General features: G+C 43.5%; 1 protein-coding gene across 6 annotated transcripts in view; it reads right to left on the bottom strand.

Moving 5' to 3' along the window:
* Positions 1-16,775, bottom strand: part of dennd4a (DENN/MADD domain containing 4A) — a 161,926-nt gene that overhangs the window by 14,653 nt on the left and 130,498 nt on the right. For 5 of the 6 annotated variants that reach the window (XM_063066252.1, XM_063066255.1, XM_063066253.1 and 2 more), the window contains 5 exons: positions 13,909-15,071; positions 7,602-7,818; positions 5,517-5,623; positions 2,182-2,357; positions 448-618 (listed from right to left, as the gene is read on the bottom strand). In XM_063066252.1, the coding sequence (XP_062922322.1) occupies positions 448-618; positions 2,182-2,357; positions 5,517-5,623; positions 7,602-7,818; positions 13,909-15,071 (1,834 nt within the window). The remainder of the gene's footprint in view (positions 1-447; positions 619-2,181; positions 2,358-5,516; positions 5,624-7,601; positions 7,819-13,908; positions 15,072-16,775) is intronic. The other variant, XM_063066257.1, reaches the window with a different exon arrangement.

Raw genomic sequence — 16,775 nt, 5'->3', positions numbered from 1 at the left:
TCTGGCTAAAGAAATTTCTCCTCATCTCTGTTCTAAAGGGACATCATTCTATTCTGAGACTATGACCTCTGATCCATGCCCACCTCAGCCACTATTTCTGGCAGCTTACAATACTCTCTCACACACACATACGTATACGTCTACATATGTGTGTAGAGGCTGTCCCTAACGTCCCTTTCAAATCTCTTGCCTCTAAGCCTAAACCTAACCAAATGGAAATTAGATTGTCAGCCTAAACCAGTGGGGTCTGTTCTCAAGACTGTGGAATCCTTCATTGCTATGCTTTCCAATCCCTTACTGTGACTGAAATAACGACAAAAACGTTTGAAGTATAGAGATACGAATGCAGAATCTCCGACTTGCAATGAAACAGCACAACAGAGTTGCAGGTTTGATTCTCACTGGGTTGAAAGCACGACCAGACTTGGGATGTGACCCTGACATTACCATTGCATGTCTGGAACTTCCTGCACCATAATTCTTGGAGAGTGAGGCTTGTTGACATCGCTCCCACCCAGACTAGACGGAGAGACTGTAAAGTTCTTAATTCCTCGGCAAGATTGTACGGACTGCAAATTCTGTATACTTTCTGCAGATGCACTGGATTTCAGAAAGTACCTTATAAAATAAAAAAAAACATTGCAGTTCTTTTTTAATGATTATAATCAGGAAAATAATCAGATGAGTCATGGGAAGGAAGTCTGAAATGAAGATGCAGTTATGCTATGGAGCAGTTTGCTCAGACTGTCACTTTATCAGTTAACTAATCCATTCAGCTCGACGCCAAACTTTCAGAAGATTGAGAATGGACTCCGACACACACATTCATGTCTTGCACAGTGATATCACACTGCACATCTTATTCACCCAAACTCAAAAAAGCCCACATTCACAAATGAAGTTCCGAAATACTACAAAAGTGAACAAATGAATTTATCAGTGATTCCTGGAAGAAGCCCAACCTAAAACTTGATGGCTGTGCACCTGTACTTGCTGGAGTTTAGAAGAATTGGGGGGGGGGGGGAGGGTGTCAATCTTATTGAAACCTATTGAAAACTGAAAGGCCTAGTTAGAGTGGACATGGAGAGAATTTTTCCAATGGCGGGAAAATCTAAGACCAGAGAACACAGCCTCAGAATAGGGGTTCCCAACCTTTTTTATGCCATGGGCCAATATCATTCAGCAAGGGGTCTGTGGACCCAGGTTGGGAACCTCTGTAACAGAGGGACATCCATTTAGAGAGATGAAGAATTTCTTTAGCCAGAGGCTGGTGAATCTCTAGAATTCATTGCCACAAACGGCTGTGGTGGCTAAGTCATTGGGTGTATCTAAAACAGGGGTTCATAGGTTCTTGATTGGGAAGGATATCAAAAATTGTAGGGAGAAGGCAGGAGAATGGGGTTGAGATGGATAATAAATCATCAAAGGCTGAGCAGACTAAAACAAGTTTATTCCCACCGCTGCCTGTAAGGAGTTTGTATATTCTCCCTCTGACTGTGTGGGTTTCCTCTGGGTCTTCCAGTTTCCTCCCACAGTCCAAAGATGTGCAGGTTAGGGTTAGTGAGCTGTGGGCATGCTATGTTGGCACTGGAAGCATGGTGACACTTGCAGGCTGCCCCCAGCACAGTCCTTGGACTGTGCTAGTCATTGACAAAAATGACACATTTCACTGTATGTTTCGAGGTACACATGACAAATAGAGCTAACCTTTCCTATGGTCCAAGCATTGACGTCCTGAACCAAACGGGGGCATCCTGCAGTTCGTGCCACACTTACACCACCCTCTGGTTCCCCCTCAGGTTCACCTTAAATATTTCACCTGTCACACTTAACTTATGACTACCTGTTCCAGTCCCTGAGCCCTAGTTCTCATCTCATCTATCCTCTAGCTCAAGTCACACTCTCCTCTCAGGTTTCCTGCCACCTCTAAAGGCCTGCCAGGCTGCAAGGTACATGCCCTCTGTAGTTTATCCCTGCATTGTTGGTGGGGGGGGGGGAGAGAGAGGTGATGGGCATTAGAGAGAGAGTAGGAATAGGTTTTCTGAGCTATAAGTGGGCGATGGGAATGCTGAGAGTGCCAGAAGAGACTCGACTGGCCAAATAGCTTCTTTCAATGTCTCAAGGAAATATGAGATCTAGCTCTCTTACTTGCATTTTACTTCAGGAATGAAAATAAATTACCTGCCAGGCCCTCGCAGGTCTTTGATTTCAATCCCCAAGAAAGGAAGGAACAAGTTGCCACAGAATGGACATGTTGTGTTCAGGTTGGAGTCGTCTGCTGTCCAGCCAGCCATGATTTCTTCATCATACACCAACGAGTCACAGGTTCGACACCGAGAACAACTGGAGATCAGAATCTGGGAAACATGAACAAAAAACACTTTGTGAAAGACTATTGTTTTACTGATTCTGTACAATATGCTTCTGTAGAAAAATGCCAGAAGTGCTGACCACCAAATACAGCAATCATTATTATACACTTGGCCCACCAACAGTGACAATTGTGTTACAGGAATAATGTGCTCTTCAGACAGGAATCTTAAACCTGTTGCACTCATGAACAGAAACCAACTATTTGTCTTGGTTATCTCTGCTTCTGAACCCTGATGTACATTATTGCTTATGTCTTCCGTGTTACAAATTCTGTCTTGAACATGAAATAATGGATGTGACACTCTGTAACAAAACCACCCTTGGCAATGTACACAAGCAGGTAGCAGTGTACTCTCCACTCCTCTGGAAGAGTGCAGCTCCAGCAACTCTGAGGAGCTACACACCATCCAAGACACAACAGCCCATTTAATTGGCACTTCACCAGCCACACTAAATATTTACTCCGTTCACCATGGACAGTGTACCCCATCTACTAACCACACTGCAGTTTTTCACCCTAGTTACAACAACACCTTCTATACCAGCAGTATCTCACCAATGATGGGAACCTCACCACCCACAGGCACTCCTTCAATCCCATATCGCTGGGAATGAAGTCCTTTGGGAGGCTCCTCCTACCACAGCTACAGGTGATGTTGTGGGCTCACTGACCCACTCCAGTTTGCTTACAGGCTGAAAAGGGACGTGGATGACGCAGTACTAATGTTAGTGCACCATACCCACACACACCTGGAGAGGCCTGGATTGTTTGTTAGGATGTTGTTTGTGGACTTCTCCAGTGCATTTAACCCTATGCAACCTCATCTCGTGGGACACAAACTCCAGAAAATGAATCTAAACCCTCACCTCATACTCCTTGTCCTCTCCTTCCTCACAGACAGCCATCAAAAAGTGAGATTTCATGGTTATATGAGCACTAACAGGCAAATATTAACTGGAGCACCACAGGGCTCGGTTAACTCACTAGTCTTGTTCACACTGTACACGGAAGACTGCAGAAGCTCACATCCAGGCATGCAGTACATCAGGTACTTGGATGACACAGTCATCATTGACACTACCAACTCTGATGACTGGATCAGTGAGGCATTTGCTGGATGGTGCACAAACAACTATCTGGACCTGAACCCCAGTAAAACTAAGAAAATAGTAGTGGACTTTAGAAAACAACAGTACACTGTCTCAACCCTGGAAATCAGTGGCCAATTTGATAGGGCGTGTTGGAAAATACAGGTACCTCAGCACAACTATAGATAACAAAATCACCGTTGATGCTCTCCAAGTGCCAACAACGGCCATTTTCCCTCAGGAAGATGTGGAAACTTCAGCTCTAGCTATCGATTCTCCAGACATTTTATAAATTCTCCACTGAATCAATATTTACCTACAATATCACAGCATGGTTCGGAGCATTGAGCACCATCAAACTCAGCCCACTGCACAGAAGAGTAAGTAGTAAAATCATTGGTCAGGAACAAGGATCACTCAGCAGCATCCATAAGAGACGGACAATAAAGAAGGTTCAACAAATGCTGGAGGACATTACACGGACACTTCACACACACTACATTCTCATGCCATCTGGGCATCACTACGGGTCCCTGACCCATCGGCACCAGAAGAGCCTTATCCAGTTTTGTGCCTTCCTCTATTCACCTCCTCACACCCAGTTATAGCATGCATAGCAGCTTTGACAGTGAAAACAGTCAGTTTCATTATGTGTAGTTGTATTTTAAATTACATGCAATTATTATTAGTATTTGTATCTATTGTACTTTAAATTGTGTTTAACTATATGTAGTGTGGTGTTGTGTATCTTAAGCTCTGTGATGTTGTCCTCACCACTGCGCAAATGAAGTTCCTCACGGAAAATAAAGTGAATTGATACATCACGCAAACTTGGAGATAAATCTCCAATCTTTCATTGCCACTCGACATGCAACGGCATTACGGAAGTAGCTCCACTCAGACTGTATGGTTCAGCAAGGTACTACCTTCAAAGGGCACCTAGGGATGGTAACAAAAGCTGGCCAAGTCAGTGATGTTGAGGTCCCAAAATGAAAGGAAGACTCGTGATTCCACCTCCCATCTGAGCTCTGTAGTGCTAAGGCTCTCTTCTATACCTCAGCTTCATCAGTACAGTCTTCACCAACTTCCAAAGCATCCAGCTCCCCACTATTCTCCATTTTCAAATCCCCCAGTACACGAGTTTTAAAATCCTTAGAAAATTCTCTACACCCCTGGCAGCTTCAGCTATGGAACCACTCCAACTTGATCTGCTGATAACAACGGTCTTCCTCTCCCCTGTTGACCCCAGTTCCAGGGAGTCAAATCTCTTGGATCTTTCACTCATATGCGATGTTCCAGCTCTTCCCATTTTCAAAAGTTGCTCAAATCCACATTTTCCACTGTTATTCTTCATCAGCTCATGTGCAGAAACAACATATTTCATATCAAACATCAGTGATAGTCATAGAGAACTACAGCACAGAAAAAGGCCATTCAGCCCATCTAGTCCATTACAAAACCACTTAGACTGCCTACTCCCATCGACTGGCACTGGGAGCATACCTTTAATATCCATGTACCTATCCAAACTTCTCCTAAATGTTGAAATTGAGCTTGCATGGACCACTTATGCTAGCAGCTCATTCCACTCTCATGACCCTCCGAGTGAAGAAGTTTCCCTTAATGTTCCTCCGATGATGAATCTATTTCTGAAATCTTTGGCTACTGTGTTTTACACTCTTATAATCTTAAGCCACTCTCCAAAGTTCAAAGTAAATTTTATTATCAAAGTACATGTATGTCACCATAAACAATTCTGAGATTCATTTTCTTGTGGGCATTCACAGTAAATACAAGAAACACAATAAGAATCAACAAACATCCACACCCAAAAGGACAAAACAATCAAGGTGCAAAAGACAGTAAACTATGCAAATACAAAAGAAAGAGGAAAAAATAAATAAGTAATAAATATTGAGAACATGAGATGAAGAGTCATTGAGAGTGAGCCCTTAGGTTGTGTGAACAGTTCAGCAATGGGGCTTCTACAAGCACAAGCTCCGTTTTTCGACTGTAAATAATAACTGAGGTGACTGCACATTGAGCTTGGTTACCTCCATGGCATAGTTCTGGAAGATGCTGGTGCTGCTTGTGTATCGGGAAGATCCAACATCTGACTTGTCTGGCAAAGGGAAGTTCGAACCAGTTGACTGAGCACTACCTGAATACAAACGAAACCCAGTTAGTTAACACATCCCAATTATAACCTTTTAATGGAACAATCATCCCATTTTCAAAAGTAAGTCTATTTTACAAAGGCTGATTGAAGGGCTTGCCAGCACCCTATAATTTCTCACTCCAATCCTACACCTTGGACAAAAGTTTAAACTATCTTGTTGATCACCTCAGTGGCTGGTACTCACTTCTGTACTGATTTTTAATATAAAGATTGAGTTTCATTGCCCACTTAGTTCGCCAGTTCATACAAGGAAAGAATCAACTTTAGGAGTAAGCCCCATTGATTTAAAGATGAGTAGAATTTGTTCAAGGACACTGATAGCCAGTGCAATCATGTTTGCTGTTGTGTGCTGGGGCAGTAGGCTGAGGGTAGCAGACACCAACAGAATCAACAAACTCATTTGTAAGGCCAGTGATGTTGTGCGGATGGAACTGGACTCTCTGACAGTGGTGTCTGAAAAGAGGATGCTGTCCAAGTTGCATGCCATCTTGTACAATGTCTCCCATCCACTACATTATGTACTGGGTGGGCACAGGAGTACATTCAGCCAGAGACTCATTCCACCAAGATGCAGCACAGAGTGTCATAGGAAGTCATTCCTGCCTGTGGCCATCAAACTTTACAACTCCTCCCTTGGAGGGTCAGACACGCTGAGCCAATAGGCTGGTCCTGGACTTATTTCCTGGCTTAATTTACATATTACTATTTAACTATTTATGGTTTTATTACTATTTATTATGTATGGTGCAACTGTAACGAAAACCAATTTCCCCCGGGATCAATAAAGCATGAATATGACTACTACTACTATAAACAATTAGCATTCAATTCCACATTATGATGATACCAGCTGAAATATTTGTCTGGGAGACGTTTACTTCACACTGCATACCCAGATTTTAGAAATAAAACAACAATGATGCTGAAAATCTGAAATCAGAACAGAAATTGTGGGAAGGACTCAGTAGATCAGGCAGCATCTGTGAAAAGCAGACTTTCGTTCTGGATTGAAGACCCTGATATGAAATTACTAGTCATCAGCAGAGCTCTGACCCTGTGCCCCCATCCAAGTCCAGGTGGTTGATCTTAAACAAAAACATCAATGGTCAGTTTCTCTCCACAGATCCTGCCTGGACCTGCAGAGCACCTCCAGTAGCTTTCTTTTGTTTGTTCCAGATTCCAACATCCACAGTCCTGTGTCTATAAACAAAGTCACGGCCCAACATGGCCGTGAACTCTTCTTTCACTGCCTCCTCGCCCATTTCTCTGAGCCAGTTGACAGAGGAAAGGGCCGTTGCCTGCTGGTTGACAATTATTTGCATTACTTTTGGGTGCAAATACTATCAGGTGTATATGACGAAGGGTCTCGGCCTGAAACGTCGACTGCACCTCTTCCTATAGATGCTGCTTGGCCTGCTGCGTTCAACCAGCAACTTTGATGTGTGTTGTTAGGTGTATATGAGTCAATGGTTTCTGAAGCACCTACTCCAGGAGTTTGGGAATTTATTATCGGTTAGCCTGAAGCTCCTGGAGTTGGAGGACTGTTTGTGTGTGTGGGCGGGTGGAGCGAGGAGAAGCTTGGAGCCTGAAGGTTGATTGGAAGTTTGGAAATTGAAGCTCCTGGAGCTGGAGGACTAACCATGAGTGAGTGGGTGGGTAGGAGGGAGGAGAAGATCAGAGCTGAAAGTTGAAGCCTGATGACTGAAGCCTGGATACTGGAGGCCTGCCCTGGAGATGGAGGACTGTCCATGTGTGTGGGTGGGAGGGAGGAACAGGGCTTGTTTTTGCTTTGTTGCTTGTTGTATCCTTTGTTGTTTTACAGGGCATGCTGGGCTAACCAGGCCAGCGATGGAATGTATGGCGACACTGGAGTCCCCATCATATCCTGAGGTTGTGTGGCTATTAATGCAAACAACACAATTCACTGTATGTTTCCATGTTCACTCCAGGATTTACTTACCAACTTGTAATTGTTGTCTGGGGGTCCCCTCATGAGTCCCAGAGCTGTCTACACTAGGCTGTTTCACACTCCATCCTCTGGTCTCCCCTGTAGGCATGCTCCCAGCTTGGGAGTAAGGTAATCTGTCTGAATCTTCATATGCCTCATCATCTAAAGATGATACTTCAGGATCCTGCACTCCAGGTGAGGAGGTGCTGTTTCCCTCTATATAATATCTCTAAAAATAAAGGGCGAAGTAATATTCAGTTAGTATAAACAGCAGAGATGATGCTTTTCTCCTGTAGAGAGCTCCTGCTTGAAGTTACCTGCACACAACAGAAAACTCAGACACTGAAAATCTGAAACAAAACCAAATGAAACAGTCAGATAATTGGATTTTGTACATTCTCCCTGTGACCACATGGGTTTCCTCCAAGTGCTCCCATCTCTTTCTATATTCCAAAGACGTACTGGTAAAGGATGATAAGCTGGCACCAGAATGTGCAGCCACACTTGTGGCGTCCCCAGTACATTTGCAGGCTATGTTGGCCGTTGATGCAAATGATGCATTTCACTGTATGTTTTAACTTGCAAGTTGGATAAGTCTCCGGGACTGGATGAGATGTACCCCAGGTTACTGTGGGAGGTGAGGAAGGAGATTGTTGAGCCTCTGGCAATGATCTCTGCATTATTAATGGGGATGGGAGAGGTTTCCAGATTGGAGGGTTGCAAATATTGATCCATTAGTCAAGAAAGGGAGTAGAGATAGCCCAGGAAATTATAGACCAGTGAGTCTTACTTCAGTGGCTGGTAAGTTGATTGAAAGGATCCTGAGAGGCAGGATTTATGAACATTTGGAGAGGCATAATATGATTAGGAATAGTCAGCATGGCTTTGTTAAAGGCAGGTGATGCCTTACGAGCCTGATTAATATCTTGAGGATGTGACTAAACACATCGATGAAGGTAGAGCAGTAGATGTAGTGTATATGGATTTCAGCACGGCATTTGATAAGGTACCCCACGCAAGGCTTATTGAGAAAGTAAGGAGGCATGGGATCCAAGGGGACATTGCTTTGTGGATCCAGAACTGGCTTATCCACAGAAGGCAAAGAGCGGTTGTAGACGGGTCATATTCTGCAAGGAGGTCGGTGACCAGTGGTGTGCCTCAGGGATCTGTTCTGGGACCCCTTCTCTTTGTGATTTTTATAAATGACTTAGATGAGGAAGTGGAAGGCTGGGTTAGTAAATTTGCTGATGACACAAAGGTTGGGGTTGTTATGGATAGTCTGGAGGGCTGTCAGAGGTTGCAGAGGGACAAAATTGATAGGATGCAAAATTGGGCTGAGAAGTGGCAGATGGAGTTCAACCCAGATAAGTGTGAGGTGTTTCATTTTGGCAGGTCAAATATGATGACAGAATATAGTATTAATGGTAAGACTCATGGCAGTGTGGAAGATCAGAGGGATCTTGGGGTCTGAGACCATAGGACACTCAAAGCTGCTGCGCAGGTTGACTCTGTGGTTAAGGTGGTATACGGTGCATTGATGAAAGATTGAGTTTAAGAGCTGAGAGGTAATGTTACAGCTATATAGGACCCTGGTCAGGCCCCAGTTGGAGTACTGTGCTCAGTTCTGGTCACCTCACTACAGGAAGGATGTGGAAACTATAGAAAGGGTGCAGAGGACATTTACAAGGATGTTGCCTGGATTGGGGAGCATGCCTTATGAGAATAGGTTGAGTGAACTCAATCTTTTCTCCTTGGAGCAGCGGAAAATAAGAGGCGACCTGATAGAGGTGTATAAGATGATGAGAGGCAATGATCGTGTGGATAGTCAGAGGCTTTTTCTCAGGGCTGAAATGGTTAACACGAGAGGGCAGTTTTAAGGTGCTTGGAAGTAGGTGCAGACGAGATGTCAGGGGTAAGTTTCTTTGTTTGTTTTTTTTACACAGAGGGTGGTGAGTGCGTGGAATGGGCTGCCAGCAACAGTGGTGGAGGCAGATACAATAGGGTTTTTTAAGAGACTCCTGGACAGGTACATGGAGCTTAGAAAAATAGAGGGCTATGGGTAACCTTAGGTAATTTCTAAGTAAGTACATGTCCAGCACAGCATTGTGGGCTGAAGGGCCTGTATTGTGCTACACACATCAAAGTTGCTGGTGAACGCAGCAGGCCAGGCAGCATCTATAGGAAGAGGTGCAGTCGACGTTTCAGGCCGAGACCCTTCGTCAGGACTGACGAAGGGTCTCGGCCTGAAACGTCGACTGCACCTCTTCCTATAGATGCTGCCTGGCCTGCTGCGTTCACCAGCAACTTTGATGTGTGTTGCTTGAATTTCCAGCATCTGCAGAATTCCTGTTGCCTGTATTGTGCTATAGGTTTTCTATGTTTCTGTGTGATAAATAAAGCTAAGCTTTAATCTTTAAGTCAGGCAGTATCTGTGGAAAGAGAAACAAGAATTGTTCAGACTGAGACCCTTCTTCAGAACAGGGGCTCTCTTAGTTTTGACGGATTGCCTTTTGTTGAAATGTTAGCTGTTTGTCTCTCCAGAGATGCTGACTAACTTGCTGAGTTCCTCCACACCCCGTCCCCCAGCATCACTAAACTCCATAGAATACTACAATAAAAATTAATTTATTTTCACACAATCTTAATGGCTGAACACTACTGGGCATTTTACATTCCAGTAATATTTGAGTAATATTGTAAATATATTGTATGAATAAGCATTCTTTGTTGTTTACATGATGCATTGCAGATTATCTGTAAAAGTATGTAGAGACATGCGTGCACACCTCGCTTAAAGTAAAAACGAACTAAGACTCTCATCTCTCAGCTCCTTTGTTTTCCTTTCAATTAGTTTTGTGTTTTGCAGTTACAAACATAACAGTGGTGGCGAGTATGTTTTAAACCAGCCCGAGGAAGATTTAGAACTGAAACCACTGTTGATCGCAGACGCTTTAGGTTTCATAAGTGTAATGTAAAGGAAGGAGAGCTCATTTCAGCATATGTGGCTGAATTGAAGAAGTTGTCTGAGCATTCTCAGTTCAGTGATGGACTTAATGAGAGATCATTTAGTTTGTGGTATCTTTCAAGAAAGCATTCAAAAACGGCTCCTAACTGAAGCACAACTTACATTTAAAGCAGTTGAAATAGCTGTATCAATGGAAGCAACAGAAATGCAATTCAGTTGCAGTCAGGAATGAAAGTCAGCATGAACAAAATTACAACGTCTAAACAGAAAACAGTCTGATTGTGTTACCATTGTGGCAGGGGCTCACATACACTAGACCAATGCAGGTGTAAAGGTGAAACTTGCAGAAAACATAACCAAGTAGGACACATACAGTGAGACTACACAAGGAAGAGAAAGATAAAAGGTCAAGTTGCAGTTTCAAAAACAGCAATAATCTTCATGCTGTTGATGAAAAATCTGATAATAATAAGAGTGATGAAGGACAGGGGTAGCCTTGAGATTTAAAATGTGAAAACTAATAGTAGACAAGCAAACAAGAGAAAATCTGCAGATGCTGGAAATCCGAGCAACACACACTAAATGCTGGAGGAACTCAGCAGGCCAGGCAGCATCTAGGAAAAGAGTATCGCCGAAGGGTTTCAGCCTGAAACGTCAACTGTACTCTTTTCCTAGACGCTGCCTGGCCTGGTGAGTTCTTGCAGCATTTTGTGTGTATTTTTAGTAGACAAGCAATATGGCTTACACCAGAAGTGAATGACAAATTAACTAAAATGGAATTGGACACTGCCTCAGCTATTTCAGTCATTCCACAACATGAGTTTGAACTACATTTCAAAGATACTGAAGATATCCAAGGAAGAACTTATACTGTAGAAAAAATAACTCTTGTGGGAATGACATTCGTGACAATGAAATACAACAACCAGCAAGCCACATTGAGCTTGTATGTGGTAAAAACAGTGTTACCTGTCCTGTAAGTATCTCGCGAATATGATGTAATGGTCTCGTACCATTGGAATGATGCAATTGTCTTGTGATAGTGAGGTGATGTGATGGCATATTCCAACTGGTATATAAGGGGAAACAGCAGTTGTTGCGTAGTTCGTTTTGTTGGGAGTACACCGTTGGTAGTTACACCATCGGAGAAGAAGGAAGAGTGAGAGTGAAGGATCCCCAGCTCTGAACGAACCCCAAAAGGATTGGGGTTAACCAGCGGCATTCGGTGCATTACGGGTGTGACTGACATCTGGAACCGTCCGTACGTGGCACGCACGTTTTATTAACCCCGACACGGTTTGGGTATTGTGTGATGATCACTTTATCGAAAGGTCAGTTACGTTGAGAAATCGTATTCTGCATCATAACTTCAGACAAGACATTTTGGCTGGGAGCTGCGTCAACAGTGACGTCTTTGCTTCGGCGACTGTTCCAAAGCTGGTTTGGGAAGTCTCTCCTCTCGAATATTTCAGGAATCATTTGGACTTATTAAATTACCACTTTAAGACTGTGCTTAATAAAGATCTGTTAAGAATTGTCTTTAAGTTCAACTGTTTGATACCTATAGATGCATAACGTTGTTAACATCCGTTTAAGTTAATCGATCATTTACTGTTCCATGATTTTTTGAGTAGAGGTTAATAAATGTCGTTGTTTATTTTATAAAAAAAAACATCTCAAATTCATCTCTATTGCTGCTGGTTAATAACAACAGGAGCGCCAGTATTGTGGGGACATGATTGGCTGAGACGACAACTTGATTGGAGATCCATCTACCAATTACATGCCACAACTGTCTCCATGCTAAACACCATGACCTGTTGCCTAACAGAGGGCAAACAGGTGTTGCTGCCAACCTCTGACTCTGGTTGGAAAGCATATTGGACCAAAGAAGGACCATGCCGCTCAGAAGAAGCATGAAAGTTGTGGTCCGACTACAATAGTTTTGTAGGTAACATATCTGAGAAAGCTTCTGATATGTTAATTAGAGTGTTCAGGGAGCTTTAGGAAAGTTGCAAGCATTCATCTTTCGTGGGTATAAAGAACCAGAATCTACTCTGTGTGCATTAAGGTTGTTGCATGAACTTCAAGTGGGACAGAAATAGCTGCTTATAAAAGTAGATGCAAAGACCAAAGCCAAGCTGTCTGAATGGAAGGCCAAAAAAAAAAGGAGTCAATATACAAAAACAAAGGATTTGTCAGAGGACATGGATGAGGAAACCAAGAGAGATCAGATCGTAAAGAAAGCAATACAAAGATTAATAAGAAAATACTCCAATGAACTAACCACACCTTCCCAAGATCAAGATGCTTAAACTAGAAAGAAGAAAAAGAGCAGGAATGAGAGCGTGAGTGCGACTGGAGCTGTGAGCGAAAACACAATAGGGACGGTGAGAGAACCATGGGTAAGGAAGGGCAGCGTGCCTGTGAAAGGGATGAAGAATGGGATAGAGAGAGAGAATGATGACGGGACTGGGTGAGAAGCGAAGATCAAGGTAGATCCAGAGGGAAAAGCTGAGAAAAGGACAAGAGAGGTGTCCAGCGCTGTCAGAACCACTTGCTGCAGTCTCCTACAACCACCACGGAGAAGCTAAGGGAAGAGTGTTGTGCATTTAATCATCCAATAATATTAGGGTAAGAACGTAAATAAACTGTTTTATTAAGTGTTTTGTTGTTTGCTTAATGCATCGGGGGTTATCTGTAAAAGAATGTAAGATGGCAAACGTAATTATGCACATATATTGTACGTGCACAACTTGCTTAAAGTAAAAACGAACTAAGACTCATATCTCTTGACTCCCTGGTTTTCCTTTCAATTAATTTTCTGTTTTGTGGTTACAAAACATAACACCTTTCAAAAAGACCAACAATGCCAGAAGCAGGTTATGGTTTGAGGCATTAACAGCATCTGCACAATTCCAGTTTACACCTGACACATGGAAAAACTGGGCAGACATTGCACTCAACAGACACACAGGAGGAAACCTGTTCAAGAGGTTGATGCTTTACATGAGAGTGATCTCCACTGCGCCACACAGAACAAGCAGCAGCTGTGAAAGGAGAGACTGAACAACCAAAAGACCCAGTCACTAACCACAGGCACATTTACTCTTGCCAACACTGCTCAGGATTATGTAGATCCCAGATTGGCCTCTACAGCCACCAGAGGACTCACCTGTACAGAATCCTTTGGGAGAACAGCATACTTGATTTGAGTGATTGCACTACACATCAGACTTATAACAGACACCATCTGGGCCAATCTGTCTGAGGTGATTTTTAATGAACTTTACAATTTATTCAAGGAAACTCAAATGCATTGTTTACAATACCCCCCATTGTAAAGTTGCCTACCTTGCCGTTTTCTTTGATAGGTACAGCGTATGTTGCTAACTTAGTGTACCACTTGCTTGCCTTTTCTGCCACTCCCTTCCCTGCTGAGAACATGCTGTGTTTCAGCACATCAAAGGTGGGTGGCAATAAAGAGTCTAATTTAAAAGGAGGTGGTGACATGAGGGTCAAGGCTCTACCAGTCTCCTGAGCCCCCACCCTCCTGGTGCTACTTGGAGAATACGATGGGGAGGACCAAAGTCTGTCTCTTCGCCGGACATTTGTTTGTGGTTGAAACGTTCTGGAGCGAGAGAGCCCCGCTGATCTGGGTGAGCTTGATGGGAGGCTACATCGCCTTGATCCTTTCATGGCAGGCAGCACCCTGGTGTTAATTGATGCACTGCTCTCTTCCTCTGGCTTTGAGAAATCCATGCTCGGTGCACGGCTAGACAAGGGGCTGTTCATGGAGTCCATGTACATCTCTATTTCTTCAGCCAAGTTCCGACGGGCTGAAGGAGTGAAGACACATTTATCGTCGTCTTCATCTTCATCATCTTCCTTCTCTTGATCAGTTTCTGCAGCCAGAAGAGAAAGGGGGTCGTAGCCTCTTTGAACTCCCTTTCTTTCTGCCAGCTTGACCCCTGCTGCTGCACTTTGACTCCTCTGCAACTCCTTAGGTGGCTGCCTCAGGTCCTGATGTGGTTTTCCACCAGACTTTGTATTATCAGGCTCACTGTCCAAATCTTCCAAATCAAAGATGGCAGGAGAGTCTGTTTTATCCTCTGTATTAACTGATGTTTCATCTGATTCGAATGGGGTATCTTCATCACTCAGTTCCTTCTCTTGGCTTAAGCTTGCCTGTTTGAGTACATGCTTGTGTTTGCCAATCTGTAACGTGTTCGGTCTGGTAGCCAATTGTAAAGCGGTTGACAGGATTTTGGCGTCAGCGCCCAGTTTGTCTGCCATTTCCCGGGGGTCACTGGACACTCTCCCTCTGTGTACCATCAGCCCTGCGTAAATGTCACCACTGAGGTTACGGTTCCTTCCTCCCCACATCATTTGCTCCTGTAGGCCAGGCTCCACGGCACTTTTGTGCCGCTTGCGTAAACTGTTGCTCTGCACTAGTCCGGGTTCAAGATAACTGGCTTTATCGAAGGAGCTGGTAAACAGCATGCCTGCTACGTTACCTGTGAACAAATAGTAAACATCTTCAATTTGGCTAAATACTGCAGTGCGTTTCAGTCTATTTCACATTTAATGCTTTCAAAAGTAAAAGCAAAAAGTGTTGTAAAGTTTCTTGCAGGTAGCTAACAGTAAAGAAAAATACAACAGAATTCATGAAAAGCTATACACAAAGACTGACAAACACCAATGTACAAAAGACAAACTGTGCAATTAAAAATACTGAGCATGAGTTGTAAACAGTCTTTGAAAGTGAGTTGCGGAATCAGTTCAGAGTTGTGATGAATGAAGTTACCTACTCTTGTTCAGGAGCCTGATGACGGTAAAATAATAACTATTCCTGAACCTGTTGGTATGGGACCTAAAGCTTCTGGACCTCCTGCCCAATGGTAATGAGAAGAGAGCGTGGCCTGGATGGTGGAGGTCTTTGATAATGGAAGTTGCTTTCTTCTGGCAGGACTCCACGCAAATATGCTCAACGGTGGCGAGGGGTTTACCTGTGGTCTTGGCTGCACACACCACTTTCTGTAGAGTTTGCTGTTCAAGATTGTTGATGTTTCCATACCAGGCTGTGATATAACCAGTTAGGATACTCTCCACTGTGCATCTATAGAAGCTTACCATAACAATAGAAACCATAGCACAGAAACAGGCCTTTTGGCCCTTCTTGGCTGTGCCGAACCATTTTCTGCCTAGTCCCACTGACCTGCACACGGACCATATCCCTCCATACACCTCCCATCCATGTATCTGTCCAATTTATTCTTAAATGTTAAAAAAGAACCCGCATTTACCACCTCATCTGGCAGCTCATTCCATACTCCCACCACTCTCTGTGTGAAGAAGCCCCCTCTAATGTTCCCTTTAAACTTCCCCCCCCTCACCCTTAACCCATGTCCTCTGGTTTTTTTCTCCCCTTGCCGCAGTGGAAAAAGCCTGCTTGCATTCACTCTATCTATATCCATCATAATTTTATATACCTCTATCAAATCTCCCCTCATTCTTCTACGCTCCAGGGAATAAAGTCCTAATCTATTCAACCTTTCTCTGTAACTGAGTTTCTCAAGTCCCGGCAACATCCTTGTAAACCTTCTCTGCACTCTTTCAACCTTATTTATATCCTTCCTGTAATTTGGTGACCAAAACTGAACACAATACTCCAGATTCAGCCTCACCAATGCCTTATACAACCTCATCATAACATTCCAGCTCTTATACTCAATACTTTGACTAATAAAGGCCAATGTACCAAAAGTTCTCTTTACGACCCTATCTACTTGTGACGCCACTTTTAGGGAATTTTGTATCCGTATTCCCAGATCCCTCTGTTCTACTGCACTCCTCAGTGCCTTACCATTAACCCTGTATGTTCTACCTTGGTTTGTCCTTCCAACGTGCAATACCTCACACTTGTCTGTATTAAACTCCATCTGCCATTTTTCAGCCCATTTTTCCAGCTGGTAAAAGCTTGTCAAAGTTTTTAGTAACATGCTAAATCTATGTAAACTCCTAAGAAAATACAACCCGCATGACAACAGAGGCAGGAAATGTTGTCATTTGCAAGTGTGCAAGCTCCAGATTTCATACATGGTACCTGGTGTCCTGTCACAGCATCTGCGAGACTGGCATCTGCCCAGGGCATGTTTCACAGTGGGGTCACTCCACAGTGTAAGTGGATGTCAGTAGCAGGCAGAAAGGACAAACAGACA

The sequence above is a fragment of the Mobula hypostoma genome, chromosome 13 (genome assembly GCF_963921235.1).
Source record: "Mobula hypostoma chromosome 13, sMobHyp1.1, whole genome shotgun sequence".
Classification (NCBI taxonomy): Eukaryota; Metazoa; Chordata; class Chondrichthyes; order Myliobatiformes; family Myliobatidae; genus Mobula; species Mobula hypostoma.
The sequence above is the reverse complement of the archived record's forward strand: the minus strand, read 5'-3'. Positions and strand labels throughout refer to the sequence as shown.